This window comes from Elephantulus edwardii, unplaced genomic scaffold, assembly GCF_000299155.1.
Source record: "Elephantulus edwardii isolate Elephantulus edwardi_28Jun2011 unplaced genomic scaffold, EleEdw1.0 scaffold00026, whole genome shotgun sequence".
NCBI classification, from domain to species: domain Eukaryota; kingdom Metazoa; phylum Chordata; class Mammalia; order Macroscelidea; family Macroscelididae; genus Elephantulus; species Elephantulus edwardii.
Genome location: NW_006399776.1, coordinates 5497798 through 5521686, shown reverse-complemented (window position 1 = coordinate 5521686; position 23889 = coordinate 5497798). Strand labels below are relative to the sequence as shown.

The 23889-nt window shown below is 50.7% G+C and overlaps 3 protein-coding genes across 3 annotated transcripts in view; 1 reads left to right on the top strand and 2 right to left on the bottom strand.

The window, feature by feature from the left end:
• Window positions 1–6: 6 nt before the first annotated feature.
• On the top strand, window positions 7–8786 carry ITPKA (inositol-trisphosphate 3-kinase A). Its single transcript, XM_006882993.1, has 7 exons — window positions 7–558; window positions 6881–6977; window positions 7062–7278; window positions 7384–7588; window positions 7809–7910; window positions 8218–8289; window positions 8406–8786. The coding sequence occupies exons 1-7, from the start codon at window positions 70–72 to the stop codon at window positions 8607–8609; spliced, it is 1386 nt and encodes a 461-aa protein (XP_006883055.1). The 5' UTR covers window positions 7–69; the 3' UTR covers window positions 8610–8786.
• Window positions 8787–9432: 646 nt separating this feature from the next.
• On the bottom strand, window positions 9433–17475 carry LTK (leukocyte receptor tyrosine kinase). Its single transcript, XM_006883222.1, has 20 exons — window positions 17433–17475; window positions 16790–16933; window positions 16515–16686; window positions 15765–15915; window positions 15487–15630; window positions 15120–15276; window positions 14861–15043; window positions 13504–13602; window positions 12962–13114; window positions 12444–12539; window positions 12050–12242; window positions 11435–11525; window positions 11232–11296; window positions 10909–11038; window positions 10724–10821; window positions 10481–10573; window positions 10281–10382; window positions 10021–10155; window positions 9856–9946; window positions 9433–9762 (listed from the first exon to the last, which is right to left on the bottom strand). Exons 1-20 carry the CDS (start codon window positions 17473–17475, stop codon window positions 9433–9435), a joined length of 2670 nt encoding a protein of 889 aa, XP_006883284.1.
• A 4332-nt stretch (window positions 17476–21807) lies between these two features.
• Window positions 21808–23889, bottom strand: part of RPAP1 (RNA polymerase II associated protein 1) — a 16055-nt gene continuing 13973 nt past the window's right edge. The window contains exons 22-24 of the mRNA XM_006882992.1: window positions 22247–22423; window positions 22046–22105; window positions 21808–21957 (exon numbers count right to left, since the gene is read on the bottom strand). Of these exons, the coding sequence (XP_006883054.1) occupies window positions 21808–21957; window positions 22046–22105; window positions 22247–22423 (387 nt within the window). The remainder of the gene's footprint in view (window positions 21958–22045; window positions 22106–22246; window positions 22424–23889) is intronic.

Sequence of the window (23889 nt, the reverse complement as noted above, 5' to 3'; positions counted from 1 at the left end):
GCGCCCAGGCTTTCCAGTCCCCGCCGCGCCGCGGGCTGCTGGGCTCGGCTGCGGCGCCGGAGCCCGGAGATGACCCTGCCCGGGGGCCCGACGGGCATGGCGAGGCCGGGCGGCGCGGGGCCATGTAGCCCGGGGCTGGAGCGGTCCCCGCGCCGGAGTGTCGGGGAGCTGCGCCTGCTCTTCGAGGCGCGCTGTGCAGCCGCCGCTGCCGCCGCCGCCGCAGGGAATCCCCGGGCCCGCGGGGCTAAGCGGCGTGGGGGGCAGGTCCCCAATGGGCTTCCGCGGGCTGCCCCGGCCCCGGTCATCCCGCAGCTGACTGTGACGGCCGAGGAGCCGGACATGCCTCCGGCCAGTCCCGGGCCTCCGGAACCCGAGGGCGGCTGGCTCCCGACCGCGGGCTCATCGCACCTGCAGCAGCCCCGCCGCCTCTCCACCTCGTCCATCTCCTCCACTGGCTCCTCGTCGCTGCCCGAAGACTCGGAGGACGATCTGCTGAGCGACAGCGAGAGTCGGAGCCGCGGCAACGTGCAGCTGGAAGCGAGCGAGGAGACTGGGCAGGTATGGGCCGCGGAGGAGGGGCCAGCCTGGGAGCCGGGGCTGCGCGCGGGGGACCCCTCCGTGGACGCTCGAGACAGAATCCTGCCCAGGCTCGGAGGCTCGGATTCTCGCTGTCCAGAAGGAGAGTAGGGGGTGGGAGGGAGGCGGGAGATTTTCATCCAACTCGGCAGGCGGGTCGTGGTGCGGGTCCTGAGGTATTTAAGGATGAGGAGGAGTGCGCGACCGGCGGAGACAGGGCAGAGAGAGACATACCTGGCTGGCTACGAGGTGGGGCTGGAAGACCCGAGGGGCTTGGCCTTGCCGGGGAACCCTCGGAGAGAGCGCTGACGAGCGGCTCCCTCTCCCCGCCCCCTCCCCGCGCCGCGGCCCCACCCCCGCCGTTGCCAGGGTTTCTCTCTCCTGAGTGGGAGCCGAGCGGCGTTCCAGGTTCTGCACCGGAGCCGCCACGGTCTGCTCCTGGGCCCGCACGAGGCGTGGACGCGGGAAGGCGAGGAGCGAGCTGGGAGCAGACACAGTCCGCTTTACGTGCACTCCACTCTCCCGGGCGATTTGCTCCTAAGCAGGTCCCGCGAGAAGGTAAACTGAGGCTGAAAGGGTTGAGATCAGCCTGATGTTCTGGGCTGCATCTGATCCTCAGATAAACCAGGGCAAGGGTGAGGTGAAATCATTCCTCAAGCTCGCCCCTTCGAGGTGTGTGATGCCCAGGACAAACACCTGTTCCCTTCGTTGTAACCAAAAGTCAGATACTTTAACTGCTAAGCGCGAAGGAGTTGCTCCAGATTCCCGTTACGCAAGTGTCCCTAGAGCAGAGGGAGGGGAGAGGAGCGCCACCGAGCCCCAGAGGCTCCAGGCCTGACCGGAATGTCTTGGCGATTAGGCTGTGAGAAGCGCGCCCGGGTTGCCTGGACGCTAAGGGGACGGGCCTGGGCCGGCTGGACTCGCGCTCTGCCACACACTCGGATTGGTTGAGATGAAAAGACATTCAGACAACTAGAGTGGTTCCGAGACTCAGTTACCCCGCCCCCATTCTTATCCAGAGTCTGGCAGGGTTTGCAAAAGACACAGTAGAGAAAGCGTGTTACAGAGCACGACTGACACCCCAAACGCAACCATGAGGAGGCGTAGGGTGCAGGGTCTCCGTCCCATCGCGAACCTACCGCGTCTGTCTCTCCTCCCTTTATGGGGGGGGGGTAGTCGTTTCTAGAATAACCTGAGCTCGTGAAATGGACAAGTCTCACCCAGTGGTTTCCCAGGAATGTGTCAGGGATAGGACCCCTCACACCTCTCCTCATCCGACCCTGGGGCGGCTACTAGGTTAAAGCAAATCACCAACACCCCAGAATATTGGTGCAGGATAAAATGCGCAGCAAGTGCGAAGGGCTAGCTGCAGCCCCCACTGCCCACTTTAGTCCACTGAGACCGGGCACTTGGGAAATGACGTGACAGAGGGGGAGGCTGGGCCACGTTGCACCAAGGAGTCCAGCTGCCTGCATCTGCACAACTTGTGGGCAGCCCAGGCTAGGGTCTTCCCTTGGCCCTGGACTTCCATGAGCTAAGGCAGATGGCCAGTGAGGGCCATTTGTAACTCCAAGGCTACATTTCCCAGGATTTCCCAACCCCCAGGCCGCCGGGGCCTCCCCGAAGACAAACAGCCACGGCTGAGGCAGATAAGCCAAGGCCTGTTGACAGAGGCCTCCTGTGGCCTGGGAAGGGCTCACAGGGCGGACTTTGCCTTGCCAGTCCGGACCAACGGAGTGCTCCCGCCCAGGCCGCCCATAGGGCTTCCCCAGGCAGAAAGCAGAGTCTGCCCTGCTGACCTGGAAGGATGCATGAGGGAAGAGGGCAAGTGCTGCAGCAGCGCTGAGGGATGGCAAGGTGGCTTCTACCTCAGAGTCCCTCCTACTAGGCCACTGGTTTCGTAACAAGAACAGCCTTGAGAAGAGGAGGCCACCTCCCCCTCCCTGCTGCACTACCTGTCTCTGCAAGGTGAGCACATTCTTCTCTTTTTCCTCCTCAGGAGTCCCTTCCAGCATTCCCAAAGCTGAAACTGGCCTCCCTGGAGGGTTTTTGAGGCTTTCCAGTCTTTTCCTGTGATACACAGAAAAGTCATGGACAGAGAGGTCCAAATGGGCCAAGAGAGGAGCTGAAGACTCACCTGTGACTCTGCTTTTAGGAGGTCGTGCCTACCTCCTAAAAACAATTCAGGGGTGTTTCTCTAACAGAGGAGAGGGCATTTGGCTCTAGTTCACCTGCTGTCTTCCCTCAGTGATACAGGTTCGGTAAGGAGACCAGGATGCCATCCCATCTTGGACTCAAAATTCCCACACGTCACTTTTCACTAATTATAGAGCAGAATTTAGGTTAACAGACTTCAGTTTATAAAGCAAATGCTCCTGGGAACATGAAGTCGTGGGTCACTTATACCTTAGTGCAAATGATTTTATAACAAAATTATTGCTCTGACCAAAGGGGAACAAAGGGAGAAGGTCAGGCAGGTAGAAAGCTTTAGAGATTGGGGCACTTAGAGGCCAGGGGTGAGGTTCAGGGAGTATGAGGCTAAGTGCCAAAGATGAAACAAAAGGTCTGCTCTAGCTCAGCTTCTCATATACTCTGAGTCCCTAGTATTAAGAAGCAGGAACCTCAGAACTACAAAATGAGCTTAGGCAAAGGAAGGTCTGAGGCTAGTATCCAGCCAACCCTGCCCACCTCAATTTTCAGAGGGTCCTCCTGTGACTCTGTTAGACTTTCTATGCACCCAGCTCCTTCTGAATGCCTGACTTTTGCCCCTAGGTACCAAGGTGACCTAGGCCTATAGTTGGTGTCCCACAGAGTACTTCTCTGGAGGGGTAGATTGGGCCACAGGATGGGGCTTTGGCTTCCAATTTGGCAGCTAGATTTCACACTATAAGATAATAAATATGCCTTCTGATATCCAAACAGTAAAAACTTCACCAGCTCAAAAATATCTTCCCTGCTGTTGTTCATGTGCCCAAATCCCCACCCGCTGAAGAATGATTCTCAGGAGCCTTTTTAGATACATATGTCTTGTTGTGCATTATGTTCCCTGGGGGAGGTAGCTCTTTAAGTAGGAAGAGGACAGTGAATTCCACAACACCTGTCTTACCTCCCTCTGGATTTGACCACACCACTTAACTGCCAGGAAGGCTAGCCCCTTTCAGGGGCTACCAATGTCAGGAAGACCTAGGGGGCCTGGGAGAGATCATAAGTGTGAAAGTCTTTTGTGACCTGTATCACTGGAACCAACCTTGGTTGATGCTGCTCTCTTATTCGATCCTCATGAAATCTGGGTAGGGAGAGTAGGTGATCTTCCCTTTTACCTCAGTATGGAAACAAGTTGATGGCTGTGTTATGACACGTCAACAAGCAATAGTAGCCACTTCAGACATCTTATCAAATCCTCTATCACCTTCATTTCTCCCACATGTCCCAGAAAGAAAAGTGATGTTCCCTCATCTCACCAGGGCTCTTTCAATGGAGTGACTGCAGAACTAGATGTACTAAGTTCATGCTGCTCTGGTCGTCTTCTACATTCCATCAGTAGGCCCCTAGAGTACCTGAGACACAAAAATTAAACCCATTCTCTTCAGCCAATAAAGAGCGGTCCCCTTCCCCATCAAAACATTCACACCACCTTAAAGCTACAAATCACTTCACCTTGTACCAAGTTTTCTCTCACATGGTGTCCCATTTGACCCACAAAGAGAAGCAATAAAGTAGACTTCAGAACCTAAGCTGTTTAGGGCCTGAGCTGTTTAACTCCTCTGAGCTTTGATTTCCTTCTGTAAAATGGGAATAATAACACTACCTCATGCATGTGGTTTGCATCTACCAGCTGCCCACAAGAGAAAGATGGGTAATCTCTCCCTTGTGATTTACCACCTCTTTATTCCCTCTGAAAACCCACTAGGTCAGGTATGAGTTGGTTCTGACTTAGTGGTACATACAACATGCCTTAGTGTACACCCATCACCAGGATACTCAAAGTGAATGTGGGAGACAAGATGGTGCTACTGAATACACATGGCACGTACATATTCTTGGAATTTTACTTGAGGATTTGGAGGTGTGGAGTTTTATAATAAAACTTGAATTTATTATGCAGCAAAATGCAAACCTCATATGTATTTAAAGATTTTAAAAAGGAGTTTTGAAAGAGATGTCATGCGTCTGGTGGGCTGCTTCTGGCTACACCCCCAGATCCCTGGGGATTGGACATGTGATCACACCCAAGTGTACCATATAAGGACTTCAGTAAGAAAGGAGGAACAGTGCTTCCTGATGGGGTATGAGAAATGCCTGGCGTGTAGTAGGCGGTCAGTAAATGGTGGCTAGCATTATGGCAGCAGCTGGATGGCTGGAGGCAGGGAGGAAACGGGCCCACACAGATAACAGTACTTTCTATGGGCTTCCTCAGCTTGAAAGTGATAGAGCCAGGACTGAAACCAAGTCCAGATACCAGATTCAGTGCTCTTTTGCTAACCTTGTCTTCTCCCCATAGAAAGGAGCTTTATGGTCATCAGTCTTCCCCTACCTAAGACAGCTCCCCATTTCTTTCTATGTTAGAATTTCTTCTTGTCAGGGAAGCTGGATTCCTGGGTTCCGGTCCTGTAAGGGCATATGTGGAACTCCCAAAAGCAAGGATCCTTGAAAGGAGGCAGCAAGCACATAGTTAACATGAGCAAACCTGTGCCCTTAATAGAGATATACACAAGGCTAATGAGTTCTGAGAAGAAAGCTGAAAAATCCCGAGTAGGAGACATTTTCAGAGGCTGGTGGAGTCTAGCAGTAATAGTTGTGAGGCAAGGGATACACCAAAATCTGCATTTCCCTCCTAGTCTTGTCCAAAGTGTCAGGCCCTCAGCCTTGCAGCCCATTTTCAGGACTCAGGTTTTCTGGATCTAGATTAGGACAAAAAGATGCTGACTACAACTCATAGCAACCCTATGAACAAAGACTCTGCCCTATCCTGAGCCAACCTCACCATCTCTGACACACCTGACCCCATTGCTACATCTCATCTGACCATCTACATCTCACCATCCTGACTCATCCAGGGTCTTCTTTTGCACTGACCCTCTACCCTTCTAAGCATGATGTCCTTCTCACGGTCTGGTCCCTCATGGCAACATGCCCAAAGTATGTGAGACGGAGCCTCAAAATCCTTGCTTCCAAGGAGCAACTTGATTTCATCCTCTCCAAGAAGGTGCCCTAGGCCTTGCCAATTTATAGGAGTGCATCACATCCAGGCATAACAAGACCTCATTTCCTGCTCATTTCCACTTCAGTCCCTGCTAGACTGTTCTCCCCTCCCTGTGCTGTTTATTGTAAAGCTTTATCTCCCAGTTTATCTCCTTAAAGGAGAGGAAGGAAGTTAGTTCCAAGGGAAAGCATGGGGGTTGGACGCTGCATACCCAAGACTCCTTTACCACTCATAACAACTCAGCTCTCTCAATGCCTTAGAGTTGGAACTAACTCATTCATAGCTAACCTTCCATTGACTTGTGGAGACTGTAAAATGTAGAGAGTTTAGGTGGCTTAGTGCTAAGGAGTTGTGCTGCCCATCTAAAGATTCAAATCCACCAAGAGATTCATGCTGGACAGGGCAAGGTCATCTAACAACAGAGTGAAGGAAGGAGGTTGGCTTTCTCCCTCAGAACTGCTGGTGGATTGAACAGGCCACACAACTAGAGCTCCCTCAACCACCTAGTGAAGATGTTTATTTCCCATTTTACTGATAAGAAACTAATACTTAGAAGCTTGTGATCTGTGATTCCTTGGCCCCAGGTTATTAGAATGCAAATACTTGGCCCCACTTCAGAGCTCCTCAGTCAATTTCCTTAAGGTAAACCGAAGATCTGCATGATTTTTATCAGGATTCTGACTCTCATATAAGTTTGATTACCTCCGCTGAGCAGTTTGGTGACTTGCTCATTTAACTTTTTTATTTTTATTTATTTTTCATTTCAATGAACATCTACAGAGATTTTGGAATTCCATTCATTCATTGTTGCACCCCTCTCCCTGCCCCCCCACCCCACCCCTCATTTAACTTTTGAGTCATTGAAGACTTGACCCTTTAGATTCTAAAGGGTCACACATTCCAGAAGCTGGATAGCTGTTACACTTCCATCCCAAACCCCCCCGCCCCCCCCCCCCCCCCCCCCCCGTGTTTGGCTCAGTGTCAAGCGAATGGAAAGAATGAATGAATCCTTATAGCCCTGCTGCTTCTGGTGGGCCAGGGGCGAGGTGAGACCCTTTTCCAAAGAAGCTGACTTTTTAGATCGTGCCTTGTCACTTTCAGAAAAGTCACTGGCAGAAGATCCGGACCATGGTGAATCTTCCAGTCATGAGCCCTTTCAAGAAGCGCTACTCCTGGGTGCAGCTGGCGGGGCACACGGGTGAGCATAGATAGGGTCAGGTGTATGAGGAGGGTGCCCAGGGCAGGAGGAGGCTGAGCAGCATTCATGTGTGACTGTCTGCAGGGAGTTTCAAGGCAGCGGGCGCCAATGGGCTGATCCTGAAGCGCAGCTCGGAGCCAGAGCGCTCCTGCCTGGCGCGGCTGATGGCAGATGCACTGCGAGGCTGCGTGCCCGCCTTCCACGGCGTGGTGGAGCGTGATGGCGAGAGCTACTTGCAGCTACAGGACCTGCTCGACGGCTTCGATGGACCTTGTGTGCTTGACTGCAAGATGGGTGTCAGGTATGCGTGCTCCTTAGGGCCAGGCAGGGGGCGCCAACACACACCCGCAATCACGGGTATCAGGGAGAGCTCTCTATACCCTGTTGCCTTCTGTACCCCCCTCAGGACTTACCTCGAGGACGAGCTGACCAAGGCTCGAGAGCGACCCAAGCTGCGGAAGGACATGTACAAGAAGATGCTGGCCGTAGACCCTTCGGCTCCTACCGAGGAGGAGCACGCACAGCGCGCAGTCACCAAACCGCGCTACATGCAGTGGCGCGAAGGCATCAGCTCCAGCACTACGCTAGGCTTCCGCATCGAAGGCATCAAAGTGAGCCTGGCTCCCTTCGCTGTGCTCTTTCCCGTCCCCTTCTCGTGGTACCCATGCCCCCTCCCTGCTGGCCCGACCCTAAAGGGATGCCCTCGGGTGCCCCACCCTGTCACCCCATAATCCCGCACCAAAGTCCTGGACAGTATTGCCCTGCCCTCGCTTGATCTTCTCCCTAAGAACAAATCTGGGTGCTTGACATTCCACATCCCACCTACTTTAGAAAGCCGATGGCTCCTGCAGCACCGACTTCAAGACAACTCGGAGCCGGGAGCAAGTGATTCGTGTCTTTGAAGAGTTTGTGCAAGGAGATGCTGAAGTACTGGTGAGTGCTGGATCACAGAACCCAGGGTGTCAGTGACTCTGAAACTGAGGGCTGCCCCTAGGTCATCCAGTCTGATACCTTTTATGTCCCACAGTGTAGCATTCATCTTATTATTATCATTTTTCTGCTCCGTGCACGCACGCTTCATATGTTGTGCCCCGTGGGGGAAGGCATGGGAGGAGGTCTGTGGCTGCCTCACCATCATTATTTACCAAGCTGATCTTGCCCTAGTTAGCAAACGTTCAGTTGGCTTTTAATGTTCAATTAGTGTTTCATCTGCCTTCCTCTCCTACGCTGTCCTCTGCAGAGGAGGTATCTGAATCGGCTGCAGCAGATCCGGGACACCCTGGAAGTCTCTGAGTTCTTTAGGAGGCATGAGGTAGGCGGCCAGGAGGGAAAGGTGAAGGGGGTGTGGTCAGTGAGGCTGGAGCTGGGAATAGGGCGGAGGTTTTCTCTGAGAAAGGCCCAGCGCCTAACAGCGTAGACCCCCTTCAGGTGATCGGCAGTTCCCTCCTCTTCGTGCACGACCACTGCCATCGCGCCGGCGTGTGGCTCATCGACTTTGGCAAGACCACGCTCCTCCCTGACGGCCAGACGCTGGACCACAGGCTGCCCTGGGAGGAGGGCAACCGCGAGGACGGTTATTTGCTGGGATTGGACAATTTGATTGGCATTCTGGCCAGCTTGGCTGAGAGATGAGGCTGGGCCTCTTGTCTCTGCAGTGATCAGCCGACCTGACCAACGGACCTATGGCTTCATCCAGGCGGTGCATGCCAGGGGAGAGAAGGAGCCCCCTGTCCCCGCCAGGCAGGGTGATTCACTTGGTCCTGCAGGACCAATGACAACCGCAGGGGGCGCTCTGCAGATGGCGGGGGTGGGGGGGTTGGGTGGGGGCCTGTGCTTTCAGGAACTGCAGTTCCCAGAGCCAAATGACACTAATATGTAGGGAAGGGGGGCAATGGGCTGCATCCTCAGTTTGGTTCTTCTGAGGCGGCGGCTAGCCAGCTTTCCAGGGGGACTAGATCGTCAGCTATTTTGCAGGCACTGCTACACCAATAGGTCCAGCCTTGTACACTACAGTGGGACTCTCCTTCTCAATAAAACTCAAAGATCCTAGCTTTTGTGGCGACTACTTCATTCCTAAGCTTCATCCCCTCTCTCTGCTGGCATGTGCTTCTTCAGTTCCTAGCACTCCTCACATCTCTTTGGATTAATGGGAGATGTGAAGAGAAAAGTTTTTTATTAAATGCATCTGCAAAGGCAGCAGTAGCCCAAATGAAGGCTGTTCACAGAGGGTGGGCAGGCCAGAAAAGGCTTCCATCAAGAAGTAATTTTCAGGAGTTTTTTGAGGGTTGAGGAGTCCAAAGATCAAAGACTTTTTGAGTGTCCAGGCCCTCCTCCTGTAGGGCCTAGGGCTGGTTTCCAGAATGGAGAGTCCAGCTGCTAGGCCAGCCCTGAGACATGCCAGGACACGCACAACAGACCACAGGGGGCAGAGGCTGCTGGAATAATAACAAGCCACCTAGATGCCTGGGGAGGAGTGCAGGGAGAAGCGATTACTGGTATCAATGCCTGAGTCTTCACCCTCACGGTCCCTCAGGACCCAGGAGCTGTATGTAGGATTCCAAAGGTTCTGAGGCTGGAGGCACCTGGATTTGGGGGACTTTAGGCCAGAGGGCAGGCAAGGTCCAAAGGGGCTCTCTTTCCAGCTCTTCAAGTTCCCTAGACTCAATTCCTGAGGTTGTAGGGATCTTATGCCTTCCAAAGACATGCTCCCTAGCCCAGAAGTCCCTTCCTCCTCCATGGTGGGCCCCAGCTCTTCTGGTAGGGGTGAGTTCAGCACATCAGGATCCTGTAATAGGAGGGAGGAAAGAGGGAGCCAAGACATTTTAATGCTCCTCCTCATCTTCCAAACCAGATGGTCAGGGTGTGTTGCAGGACACACCTGGGTGCAGTATTGAAGGTGATCCAAGATGCTGGCAAAGCTGGGGCGAAGCTCAGGCTGGTGCTGCCAACATTGAGTCATGATACGGTACCTAAGGAGAAGCAGGGATTGTTGCCCATCCAAGGTTGTGATGGCCATCTTTCCCTGGGTTGCACCCACACTTACACAGGCCCTGGACAGCCCCGGGGAGGGTCCATCCTGCCTCCTCCAACAACGAAGTCCAGTACCTCCTGATTGGTTCGGCCAGGGTAAGGCATGTAGCCCAGGGAGAAGATCTCCCAGAGCAGCACCCCAAAGGACCTGCATCATGAATAGGTGGGGATCCAAATGAGGACCATAGGCATCACCTCCAATACCCTCACGTGAGATGGCCTAGAAAGGATAGGATCAGTTCATAGGCAGGGAAAAGAATGAAGTGCCGTCACCAGGAATCTGTCTTGGATGTGAAGATGCCCTCCAGGAAGGCCTCTGGGGGCATCCATTTAACTGGTAGCAAGGCCCGGCCACCCTTTCGGTAATAACTGGCCCTATAAGAGGGAGGAGGGGACTAGTAAGTTGTTCAAATAACATCAAGGTGCCCAGTAAATTTCCCAGCAATTGCATCCCCAGGCCCCCTGCACTGCACCTGTAGATGTCTCTTGCCATTCCGAAGTCCCCGATCTTGGCCACTCGATTGGTTCCACTGCAGGTCAGCAGGCAGTTTCGGGCTGCAATGTCCCTACAGGGTCAGAAAAAAAAAATCAGAGAACTCAGATCTGGCCTTTTCTGATGGATTTCCTTGAAAGTTGGGAGAAAAGGCTGTTCCCTGGGAAGGGAGTTGGGCTAGGGTAGATTCCCCAATATGCAGGTGGGTCCCCAAATTTCTAACCTATGGATGAAGTGATTTTCCTCCAGATAATGGCAGCCATGGGCAATGTCCTGGGCCAGCTGCAGCAGGTCCTGCATGGCCAGAGGTGATGGCTGGCCCTGGGCCAGCAGAGGCCACGTCACTCCAGTCCACACAGGACTCAGGATGGGTGGCTAGGATTTTTAGAGGGGCATGGGAAGTCTCACCAGGTGGGGTCGACTGTGCCTCAGGAAACTCTTCATGTCGCCCCCAGACATCAGTTCCAGCAGAATGAGGCGAGGGGCGGCCCGGAGGCTGAGGCCCACACACCGCACGATGTTCTGATGGCTGAACTTGCTGAGTGGGAGGTGCACATACCCCGTCACCAGCAGGGAGAGAAACCATGTTCTATGCTCCGTGCGACTGGAGAAGACCTCTGTGTCCCTCCACTTGCCTCTTTCAGCCCCAGGGTGAGGAGAAGCTGTTCCCACAGGCAGTTCTAGGTGCCTCCCCTCCACATTTCAGTGCTGCCCCTAGGCTTCATGTGCACCTGATGATGAGCGCCTCCATGAGGAAGTCCAGCTCATCCTGGTGGGAGCAGAGTTCTGGCAAGGTCTGGGGAAGCAAACAGCATGGAATTCCTGAGCTCCTTGGATGTGTGAGGAGCACCCACTAACCTAGTTCAGCACTCTGGTTTCTACCTCTGTGGTACTCTCTTTCTCTCCAAAAGCCAAAAGCCCTACCCCCTCTTACCTTGATAGCCACCTGCAGAGGACTGGGATCCCCGGGAAGACCAATTACCAGTCCCTCGTACACCTCCCCAAAGGCACCGTGACCCAGGGCTCTGCAGGGAGACAGGTTGGAAGGGTGTGGGTAGTTGGGCCTGGAGAAGGATCCTAGAGATTCTAGTCCCTCCTTTACCTTTCCTGCTCTCTATATATCCAGCTGGCCCTCTGAGGGATCTGCACTTCTTTTCATATCATGGTAGATAAAAGCCCAGTAGAGCAGTGTTCACTGGCATGAGCCAAGGTGAACGAACAGGCAGCTGTGGAGTCAAGGTAGGGGTGGGAATCTGAGCTATCTCCTTCCTTTACATCCTTGCAGACATCTAGGACAGGAGCAACCCTTGTGCTCTGAAAGAGTTGCTTTGTAGGGTCCCTTATCCTAGAATAGGGGCTGAAAGCTGAGCAGTCAAGCCATTGAGGGGAGAAAGTGAGTGTTGAGGGTAACAGACAATTATTGAAGCCTGAGGAAGAGACCCTTCACTTGAGGAGTTGGAGTCAGATATTCCCTGAGGTCTATTATTTACCAAGACAGTGAGGGAGCTTAGGTGATGAGTAGGTTCTCAAAAGGATGTTGAAGACTCACCTGAGCAAAGTGACATTGGCTGGGGAAACCTCAGTGAGCCCTGGGGGAAGAGGCCAAGCCTGGGCTGAGCCAAACCCCACTTGGCGGTAGTAAGGGTTGAGGGTTGTCCAGATGGCCGAGGTACGAAGCTTGCTCAGCCTGAGCTCAGGGCCTGGCAGCCTCGTTCTCCTTAGGCCCAGACACCTCTGGTTGACTGCAGGTGTGGAGAGCAATGTATGACCTTTACTTGCTCACCAGGCTTACCTTGCCTCCAATTACCCAGGCCACACTCCCATTAAGGTCTCCCCAGGTGCTTCGAGAGAACTCCAGAGCTGCCCATCACAGCTCAGAGGCCATCCTAACTCAGGGGAAGGGAAAGCAACCTTGAAGCAGTTGTCTGCTGGATACTTCATACCCAGAATTAGCACCCTGCACACCACAAGGAGGCTCAGTATCAAGGTTGCCACCGCAGCCACCATCATAACCAGGGAGCCTGTGGGAGTGGGATGATCTAGGGACAAAGACAAATCTAATGAGAAGCTCCTCTTTGTCCCTCTACCCCCGCGTTTTACCCATTCTTCAAAACCCAGCTGAAACGTTAACCATGCTGCTTTCAACAGTGAACCTAGACAAAAGCAAGCCTCCTGAAAATGTCTAAAACGCTTTACATTTCACATGGCAACTGCCACTTTGAAATATTTATTACAGCTTACACGGCAATTGTCATCTTGAACCATATACTTCACCTCCCACACTGGACTATTTGCTCCTTGAAGGCACAGAGGGCATTGATGTGACTCCATTACCCTGCCCAGCACCCAGCATGATGCTTGTAGTGCCTGGGACAAAATAGGCCTCTAAACCATTTTCTACAGTGCCCTACCGCCCCTTCCAGCCCTAGGGGTCCAGTCTTTGGGCAAAGGCAGGACCTACCCAAGCAAGTAATATTATCTGCAGCTAGCTGCATGCCCTCTGGGCACATACACCTGGCCAACTGGATCTCTGCCTGCCACTGGCACTCTTTGAAAGAGCAGTGACTGCAGTTGAAGTACAGACGGATCTCCACCTCTCCGTGGCTCTCTGTGACTGTGGGGAGAGGAGAAAGCTGTATTGGAGGGGGCACAGACAGCTTTTTTTGAGCCACATGGTTAGTTCAAGGCCAGTACTTTGGAGCAGGAGGAGCAGAGTCGGGAGTTGAAGGGTAAGTGGAAGGATTGATGGACTTGTCAAGTCTTCATACTCCCTCTTCTGGAAACTTTAGGTATTTAAGGAGACTTCATAACAAGGGGTTACTTGACCAGCATCCCCAAATGTCCTTTAGGGACATCACAACTGATAGTCTAATTCTCAAGTGTTCCTGCCATCAAAAAACCAAATACAACACAGTGCAGAACTGATGTCTCAGATGGGATGGGCTTAGGAACTGAGGGCAAGAGGGCTGGGGAAGCTGAGAGCTGGGAAGGTGAGGTCCATACCTGCCAGAGGCTGCAGGTAGAGCTCACTGCTGGGATGTATGAATGAGACCCCATCTTCCCCATTGGCCCAGAGGACATCAGTCTCTGAGGTATCACCTCCTAGAAATTGAGAAGGACTAGATGGTTTGACTCTAAAATAGGCGGGGCACACACCTCATAGCTAGGAAGGTGACTTATGAACAAAATGGAAGCTGGAGTCTCCAGGAAAATCCAGTGCAGATCTTCTTCACTACCAGTGTGAACCAAGGGGCCAGAGAGGTGGCTGGTGAAGGAGACAAACATCTGCAGCCTGAAGGGCTGGCTCAGGCTGGCTGGGACATGTCTCTCTGAACCTCTTCGTCCCAGTGTCCTCAGTTAGAAAGTGGGAGAGGCCCAACCCACATATTCTATTGCTGTGAGAACTGAGATGACGGGTGTAAAGTACTTGTGAACAGTACAGCCCACACAGACAGATGCACAGGCTCTGGAGTGCATGAGAAATGATTGCCTAGAAGATTGGTTAAAATGAAGGATTTTTTGGTGCCACTACCTAGAGTTTCTGCTTTTATCAGTTGAGGAGATAACTGAGAACTTGCTTTTCTAATGAACTACCAGGTGATGCTGCAGGTCAGTATGTAAATAGAATATACTCTGAGAAGTACTGAGTTAAAATCTATCCAGCCTTTCTGGCTTTCCCCTCAGTTGCTAACTAGCCAGTTCTAAATTCCTAGGACTATTGTGAAGTCCTGGACACAACCGGAAATCTAGGGAGTCCATTCTGTGTGTATGTTATCGGCAACTGAGTCAGCCTGTTAGAGGCAAGAACGATGAAGTTTTGTCTCACACACATTGGGTATTTAAAGAAGAACTGGACCTTGGAAAAGGATACCATGCTTGCAAAGGTGGAGGAGGATCAATGAGTTAACACAGTGACTGCAACAATGGGCTCAAGTATATTAGGGATGATGAGGAAACACAGAATAGGGCCAAGTTCGGGGTGTTTGTTTATTCATAAGGTTGCTATGAGTTGTAGTAGACTCGAAGTCACCTGCCTCCACCTGGAGCTCCTAGGTAACACAAATGGTTAAACTCTATGAGCCAAAAAGTTGGCAACCTCACCAACAGGCATCTCGGAAGATAGGCTTGGCAATCTCCTTCTAAAAAGCCTGCTTGAAAACTTTATGGAGAAATGGTCTCTGCACACACGTGGAGTTGCTATGAGTGGGCATCAATTCTAGGGCAACTAATAACGTTATCTGCTGTAACTGGGATCTGAGCTCAGCGCCATCTATCTTTCCGAGGGACTTGGGCCTTTCTAAGGCTCTAATCTAACTTCACCCCCGGGGCTGCCAAGCTAGTCTCCCCAAGGAGGACCTACCGCGGTAACCGCCGCCTCCTCCACCGGCAGTGCAAGCCCCGCCACCGCCCCCGAAGCCTCCGGCCGCGGCCCAGCCCAGAGCAGCCCAGGCCTCTGCGCAGCCCTGGCCGCCCTCCGCTCCCTCCAGCAGTGAGCCGCCAGCCTGCGGCGAGCGCTCCCGCGACGTCCAGCCGCCCCCTCCACCTGCAGAGCGACAGTAGGCAGGCGTGCAACCGGGGTGGCGTGCACGGCAGCCTCTCCCCGCAGCCCCGGCCTTCACCTGCCGCCCCGCCTCGCCCGCCGCTCCCAGGCGCCGCCGTGCGGGTCTCCAGCTTCTCGGGGGCGGTCTGGGTTTGGCCTCGGTCGAGCCGTCTCAGGTAGGCCCGACCACCGCCTCCGGCCGCCACCAGCAGCGGCTCCAGCTCGTCGGCATGCAACTGCGGGGACACTGGCGTGCTAGGGTTGCATGTGCCAGCCGCCCAATGGTGACCCGGACAAGGGGCGACCGGGGTGAGGGTAGGGGCTCCAAACCAGGCCTAGGGAAGGAGGGGCCCGGGACCGTACACCGAGCGCGTGCGCATCCCTGAGAAGAGGTTTGGGACCCAGCTGAGGGGCACGGGTGGTGGGACCCCCCCCCAGCCACGTACCCGGAAGATGTAGGTCGCGCCTCCGCCACCCCCGCCGCCCCCGGCCCAGCTCCGCGACCCCCGGACCCTTTCGGAATCATTGCTTGCCGCGTGCTCCTCGGCCAGAGACTCTCCGAGGCAGACCAGCTGGCTCTCCCGGCTCCCCTGCGTGCAGAGGGCCCGGAATTGGGGAGACGTCGTTTCTGCCCTTGCAGCTCCGGCTCCAAGCACGGAAGACCCCTCAACCCTCAGCACACCCAGCGAGCTGGAGCCGCCCCCTTCCCACTGACTCCACTTACTCCTGGACAAGCGTCCTCTCCCTGATGTCCCACCAGGATGTAGAGTGGGTCCCCGCGACTAAAGGTGAAAACTGAGGACAGAAAGACCCCATGCGCCCGAGACAAGTGGTTCTTGGCGCCTTTGCCGCCCGCGGCTCCGTAGGCTGAGATCCTGCAGGAAACAATCACTCATCCACCGCTCTCACCTGGGGTCACCAAGGTGCCGAGGGGGGCGACAGAGCTCCAAAATGTCTCATCCACGAGTGCCAAGAGACAGCAGTCAACTTTGACCGAGTGGAGAGACTATGTTTGCACACCAACATAATAAATTACATTTAGTTTTGAGACTTAATGGAGATAGTTGTTTACCATTGAGTCGGACAGACTTATAGCTGATCCTCCAGCTGGTTTACAGACGTAATAAATCGCAAAACAAAGAGCTTGCCAATCTTTCTCCCGCAGCTGGTGGATTTGAACCATGTAGCTTTGTATGGGCAGGGCAGTTCAGATATCCCTTAATGGAGATAAGGGGTGCTTAAGACACTCATTGGTCCTGTCGCTTTTGAAGGGCACTCTGTGCAATGGGAACAAGCTACCAGGTACAAGCTAACTATTGCCACCCTTCCTCAGTTCCTCTGGAAAGAGACAGGCAAGAATTGGAAGTAGCTGCATAATAACCTGTGACGCAAAGTGGTGCGCATGGGTCTGTGGTTTTCCTAGCTATAAAACCGCTGACTCGAGGGTCACCAGCCGTCCCCGCTTTATACTCACAGGTACTGGCCAGACCGGGGAGCTCGCCACTGCTGCACGCCCCTCAGGTGCCCTGCGGCCTCCACCGTCACCACCACATTGCTGCCCGCATACGCCCCGTCGCACTGTGTCTGTGTGGGCCCCTGCCGGCCGCTGGCCCCACAGGTGAAGAACACCCAAGGCCCCTCAGAGTCTGGAAGCCGCAAGGGAGGAAAGGGTAATGGAGCTCCTTCTCCAGGCCTTTCCCAACCTGGGGTCTGAGTGAGTGCTGGAGAAGGAAGGAACTCGGAGCTAACCTGGGGTTTCAAGGGGAGAAGCTAGCTCCAAACCTCGAGGTGGGCCGCGGGCATGAGCGTCGTGGGAACGTGAAGCTGGTGGCTCCGTGGTTGAGGATGGCACAAAAGGCACCTGGAACTCCAAGTTGGAGCAGAGAGTGGCGCCTGAAGGATGGCATAGAGAGCGGGAAAGGAAAGGGTACAGGATGTAAATAGGGAGGGAGACTCACGCACCACCCCCCCAGCTCTTACTGCTCGCAGCCACACCCTTCCACTCTGTCTAGCCAGTGCACACAGCACCCCGAAGTAGAATTCCCTCTGGGAATTTACTGATTAAGCTGCTGACTTTACCCCTAAGAGAATGGCTCCGGATGCTGCACTAGGCTAGACCCCAAGGCCCTTCCTTCATCCTTGCTAGTCCTTCCTTCATCCTCCAGGCAGTAGGGGAGCTTTCTCTCTCCAAGCTTGGTGATCTGCATTTCTAGATTCTAGGGATTCCGGGGTGCACCAAGCTTCTCTGCCCAGACTCCAGGAGCTCCCACCGACAAGGAGCTTTGGGCATCAGGCCTCTGGAGGAGCCGCTGATAATTAGGTCGGCCGTGATGATGTTCCCTAAAACTTAGGAAGGTGCTGCATGGTTGCCCAACAGCAAGACGGAACTCACCCACTGCTCCGAGCCATAGCAGCAGCCGGCAGCGGCAGCCCATTGACCTTTTCATCCACCCTAGCTTGGGTTGCAGACTCTGGCTGGGAACACCAAAGTCCCCAACAGCTTAAGGGCGTGTCCAGCCCCTGCAAGTCCAGGCTACTCTCTGGGTCCTAAAGCCGACCTAGTCCAGCCCACCTCAGACACCCCCGAGCAACCTTATGAAGGGCGGGCCAGGTGGGGAGCCTCCAGGAGGAGTGTCCTCACACTTCAAGGTGCCTTCTGCAGTCAGGGTTTTGTGTCTCTAGCCATTAGGCTGGTTATTCGCTGCTCCACGACTATGTACGAAAGCGTGTATGTATGCAGGGTGGTGTGTTCCCCACTTTTTTGAGAAAGGTGGGGTCTATGCCCCACCTTTTTGTGAAAGGCTCTGGAGAAAGCAGTGAAGAACATTGAAGGCATCCAAACAGGCTTCTCAGTCTCCAGTGTGCTTTCTTGATGGTGAAATGAGTGGCAAAGTGGGAGGAGGCATGTGGTTAGAACAGAAATGTGGTAATAGTGGCCAAGTAAGGCATTTCAGTGCCTTTGACTTTCTAACTGCGAGGCTTAACACCCTCAAATGTGCGTTGACGCAGTCTCTTAATACAACTGTGATGCAGTGAAAGATGACTAGATACCAGATCTGTAAGCTAGAGCTAGAATCCCAGTTGGTGGGTGATATTGCCAAGTCACAAATGTATTGCCAGCCTCCCCTAGCACTTCTGAACTCATGAAAGACCACTACATTCTGCAAAGGATCACTTAGCCTTCTGGATGTTTTGTCTTGGATCTTCTTTATTTTGCTTCTAATAACAATTTTATTTATTTATTTAACACTTTATTGTGCTTCAGGAAGAATTTTACATAGCAAATTAGTTTCTCACTCAATAGCTCATATACAATTTGCTCTGTGACACTGACCATGATCCCACCATGTCATCATTCTTTTCCACTCTTGTTTGATCATTGTCATTTGTTTAGTGTCCATGCTCCTTCCTGTTTTCATACCTTTGCCTTTTCCCCCTTGCTCTCCTTAAGGAGCCTTGGTGGTGTAGTACTTAACATACAGAGCTGCTAATGTATGGAGTCAGCAGTCTGAATCCACCAGGTGCTGGGGTGGAGAAAGATGGTATAGTCTAGGAAATCCTGTAGTGTCACTATTAATTGGAATTGGCTCAATGGCAGAGATTTCTGGTTTCTAAGGTGCACCTCATTTAGACCACGGTCTTTTCAGTCACTTGCTATGCAACTGAGAGCTAGGCAATGAATAAGGATGACAGAATTGATGTCTTTCAACGCAGTAGTGGAAAAGAGTACTGAATATTCCATCAACTGCCAAAAGAACAAACAGGTATGTCTTAGAGGAGGTGCAGCCAGAGTGCTCCTTGAAGTAAAGATAATAAAAACTTCATCTCCTATACTCTGGGTATGTTGCTAGGAGAGGTTATTCCTTGAAGAGAGGTATCATGCTAGAAAAGGTGGAAGGACATGAAGGTATGTAAGACCCTCAACCAGGTGAACTGACAGTAACTGCAGCAATCAATGGGTTTGAGTGTATCAGAGATTGTGAGGATGGCAGATAGGACAGGACTGGATTCAGATCTGTTGCTCAGTCACTATGAGTTGTCCTTGACAACACCTAACATGATAATCCTAAAGAATACATTCCGTAAGTATGTTATTGTCTATGACTGATGGGTCATATCCTGGAGTGGTTTTAGTTCCTGATGAGAAGGCTATTTTATGGCCATGCTCTTGGAGGGGGATGTCTTTAGATTTATCAGGCCAGTAGTCTGGGGGGTTTTTTTTGGTGTGTGTGTGTGAATATGAATTTTATGCTAAATTTTTCTCCCACACAAAGCAAAATCTGTTGTGTCATTTTAAAGGTTGAGGCCTGTGTTTAATAGAAAACACGTGGAAAAAATAAGCTCAAGTACTTATCTGCTTGATAGTTTTTGAGTATACTGTGACAGATGTGGACACAATGGTTCTGTGGTCTGGATTCCCACTAGTTAGTTAACTTTGAAGATACCCTATGGTGAGGTGACAGAATTTATTTTGCAAGGTCCCTGAAGACCAGTGGTTCCCAAAGTATGGTTGATTCCTAGATAGCACCATCATATCACCTGGTAACTTGTTAGAAATGCAATCAACTCCAGGTGGTTTTATCACATCCCAACACTGTAAGAACTACTGTTGCTATGTGTACTTGTTACACTGTGCCACTGAGCTGGAACCAACTCAGTTTTAGTCAACTAAATTACAGGGGAGAAGATTACCCATGTTTCTTCCTTGGAGCAGATGGTGGATTCAAACCACCTGTCTTTGGTTTGGCAGTACAACTACTTACTAGACCATATGTACACAGAATTTATATATAAAATCAATTCTGATGGCTGGTGACACCATGTGTGTCAGGGTAGAATTATGCTCCATATGGTTTTCAATGACTGATGCTTTTCATGCATATCACCAGGCCTTTTGCATGTGCACTATTTGCTTAATAAATCCTATTGGCTGGGCTCTATGAGGAGAAATGTGGGGTCAAGATTGGTGGAAGATCTATCAACAATCTGCATTATGCAGATGACACACCCTGCTTGCCGAAACTGAGGAGGACTTGAAGCACTTGCTGCAGAGCATCAAGGACTGTAGCCTCCAATATGGATTGAGGCTCAATGTCAGGAAGACAAAGATTCTCACCACTGGACCAATTGGCAGCATCAGGATGGATGGTGAAGAGATTGAGATTGTTCACAGCTTTAGTTTGCTTGGCTCCATAGTCAACAGTCTTGGCACCAGTAGCCAGGAAATTAAAAGGCGCATTTCCATGGGATAGTCTGCTGTTAGGGACCTCTCCAAAGTACTGAAGAGCAATGGTGTCTCTCTGGAGACTAAGGTGCGTTTGATACAGGCCATGGTCTTTGCAATCATTTGTTATGGATCAGAGAGTTGGACAATGACCAAGGAGGATAGAAGGAGAATTGATGCCTTTGAGCTGTGGTGCTGGAGAAGAGTACTGTAAGTACCATGGACTGGTAGGAAAACAAACAGAGTCATGCCGGAAAGGGTTAAACTGGGTGGCTCCTTGGAGGCAAGGATTCTGAGGCTCCGTCTAACATACTTTGGACATGTTGTAAGAAGAGACTGGTCCTTGGAGAAGGACATCATGCTTGGGAGGGTGGAGGGACAGGGCAGGAGGGGAAGGTCCTCTATGAGGTGGATAGATTCAGTGACTGGGGTAATCAGGATGGGAATGTCAGAGACAGTGCGATTGGCACAGGACAGAGCAGAGTTTAGGGCTGTTGGTACATAGGGTCGCTATGAGTCGCAGGATACATAACAACATTGTATGAATCTGTGTTCAGTAGCTCCATTAACAGAGAACAGGCTTTATTAATGGGGTCCTAAAAGGACACACCTAGTATACTATATTCACCCTGATGATGTGCAAAAAGAATGATCCTTACCTTTATATAACAAATTAATCCAAGAAAGTCCAAGTGCTAGAATCCAGACAAAAGAACCAGAACAGAATAGGAACGAGCCAGTCCGTTTTGACCTACTCCTCCACTGCCCTCCAGCTCCACCTACCATTAATAAAGTAGATAATGGAAGTGGTAGTGTAGGATGACTATTGTACCAGTCTCATTTTTAGCTTTTCCATGTCTTTGGATAGTAACTTATAGAAACAGGAGACCATAAGGAGATTAGATGCTAATCTCATTAAAGACACTCAGACCTCAGACTTCGCTTGATCTACTGAGAAAGTCCTTCCAGGAATGTTGCCATTCCCAAAATCTCTACTCTGGTCTGACTTTACCTCTGACCTGAGATCCATGTTTCCATGGTCTCCAGAGAGGAACTCATTTTTTCACCTCTCATTCACACCTCTCCTTTAGTTCTCTCAATGATCCTTTCTTGAGAGAATCCACCCTTCAACAGTAAATCCTAAACTAACATGTCTGAAATCAGTCCAAATTAGATTCCAAAGAGATTAAAAAAAAATTTATTTTAAGCACAGCTTTTATAATTCATATTCTGGCTTGGGAGGCAGAGAAGGTGGAAGTTTACTTTGTCTTATCCCTAGAGTGGGAGTAAATAATAAAGTAATTTTTCATTTCTAGCACAGACCCTTAGGAGCCCCACCCAGATCCTAAACTTTAGATCTCAGGATATAAGGCAGAACTCACTCTCTCCAAAGGCATTCAAACAGCCTGCTCTGAGAAGGCAAGCCTCTGCTGTGTTGTCTCCTGCTCACAAAGTGCCACTGTGCCTGGTGGCCAGGTGGGAAGGTCTCTTGGCGAACCCCAGGAGAACATGTCTATGCATCCATCTGTATGTAGCAGCTATACTAGGTTTGCGATACCCCTCTTTGGAGCACCCCTGAGATAAGTCTCTCGAGATGCTGCTGACGCAAAAAGGGCAACTCAGGGTACAGTTCAAAGCCCTCTGGGAGGGCTAAATTGGGACGTTTATAGTAGAGGATGTGCTGCCGAAGACCCTGTGAAGAGGGGAGAAAAATGTATGAAGTAGGTACTATGTCCTACTGAGTCTCTCTCCCCTTAGACCCTCCAGGATGTGCCCCTTACCTTGTCTCCCAGCAGCCAGGTTTTCTGCAACATGCTCTTCTGGACAGCCTTCACCTCATCCTAGAAGAAGAAGAGGATGGCACTGGGGTGAAAGCTGGCATCGACTACTGGCCTTGCTCAGGCTCATTTTTCCCCTTGCTGGCCCAAAGGCAGCGCAGTTGATAGCTCCTTCCTCCCTCTGGAGATGGTGCTATCACTTACTGAGCTTTTTGGGTCTTGGGAGAAGATGAAGCTGTTGACATGAGCTACAGCCACAACATAGAGCACGGGGCACCAGCGTGGGCAGAGTGCACCAGTGACAAGTGTCCGGAAATAGAGCTGAAGTAGGGCTAAGTTGTCTTCAGGAGGTCCTGTGTAGCACTCGAGGGTCACAGGCAACTGTAACGGAAATGAGACATATGCAGGGTAAGAATGTTTATCAATGCACAGCAGAGTGGATGCCTGATGTTCACATGAAATGTAATTATGGAGGTCAAGTCCTGGGCAGATACTCACTCCTCTCTATCACAAGAATCAAGGGTAAAGACGACAGAGCCAGAAAGCAGGGGAAACTGGGAAATGGGTGATGGGAAAAGCACATGTGAATTTCTACTAACCATCACTGCTTGTTTAATAATCAACTTAAAACATTAATAAAAAATGTCACGCTCAAATTGCTCAATTACATAATCAAATACCTTTCAAAAGTTCATGTTCTCTGGACCAGGAGTTCTCTTTCTAAAAAGTTATCCTTACTTAATTCCATACATCAAATGATTACCAGAGAAATCTAAACAAAATCTATGTCTAATGCAGTTTACCACAGTGTGTTTTAAAAGTGTGAACAAATGAGAAAGAACTTGCATGCCCATCAAGGTTCTAATAAAATTATCTGAGGCACATCATACTATGGTCTATGATGATGATGATGATGATGATGATAATAATATTGATTTATTAGAGTATATAGTGAAGAGGGAAACTTACAAATGTAATGTTAAAAGGAAAAAAATTAAGCAGTGACCCCAATTTTAGATAAAAGTAAGTGCAAGTTAAAAAAGATTAGAAAATGGAGCGATCTGGTGGCCTAACAGGAAGAAGCTATGCTGCTATCCTGAAGGCATGCAGTTTAAATTCACCAGATGCTCTGCTGGAGAAAAATCAGACACCATGGTACACAAAAAAGGAAAAAAACAAAACCAAACCCAGAAAAAAACCCCAAACCATTGGTGATAAAACAAGAAGTTCAAGCTACACTAAAGGCATTGATAAAAAAGATTAGAAAATGATAAAACAAAATGTAAAAACTAGAAGCAAACCAATGGTTATCCCATAGCAGTGGGACCACAGATGACTAATTATTAATTCCTTAAAATATTTCATAGAAACATACTGAATATATTTACAAATTTTAATATTAAAATATTTAAATTCATTAAATAAGTTTTTAGAAAAACTGTATGTTTTTGTTGTTGTTGCCTTATAATCATTTATCCATTTTGGAGTTGACAGTGACTATTTTTCTATTGTTATTCCTTTTGAAAGACTATATATTTTTTAAAAAACAAAAAACTATCCAGTTTAAACACGGAAACTTCTTTAGCCTTATATTTGAAGCCCTCCAAGACTTTGCTTCCTCAGACTTGGTTCCAACAAGTTTAGAAACAGAAATCTGTCTACAACAATGAATGAATGGAAATCCAAAGCTTCTGTAAATTTTCACTGAAATTAATAACAAGTTTAAATTAAAAAAAAAAAAGGATTAAGTTAGAGTAAGGATGGCAATGGAACCACCTTACCTCTGTAACTTGATTTGTGCCACTATTAGAACCTCTACTCAGAATATTATTGCTTTTCAATTTTTT

Excerpts from the sequence above, each read along its gene's own strand:
- ITPKA (XM_006882993.1), top strand. The coding sequence starts at position 70 with ATGACCCTGCCCGGGGGCCCGACGGGCATGGCGAGGCCGGGCGGCGCG. Across the intron at positions 6,978-7,061 it reads GCAGCTGGCGGGGCACACGG|GGAGTTTCAAGGCAGCGGGC; the intron begins GTGAGCATAGAT and ends GACTGTCTGCAG. Across the intron at positions 7,911-8,217 it reads AAGGAGATGCTGAAGTACTG|AGGAGGTATCTGAATCGGCT; the intron begins GTGAGTGCTGGA and ends TGTCCTCTGCAG.
- LTK (XM_006883222.1), bottom strand. The coding sequence starts at position 17,475 with ATGGGCTGCCGCTGCCGGCTGCTGCTATGGCTCGGAGCAGTGG. Across the intron at positions 13,115-13,503 it reads CTACCTGCAGCCTCTGGCAG|TCACAGAGAGCCACGGAGAG; the intron begins GTATGGACCTCA and ends CTCTCCCCACAG. Across the intron at positions 10,822-10,908 it reads GGCACAGTCGACCCCACCTG|GGCCAGCCATCACCTCTGGC; the intron begins GTGAGACTTCCC and ends CTGCTGGCCCAG.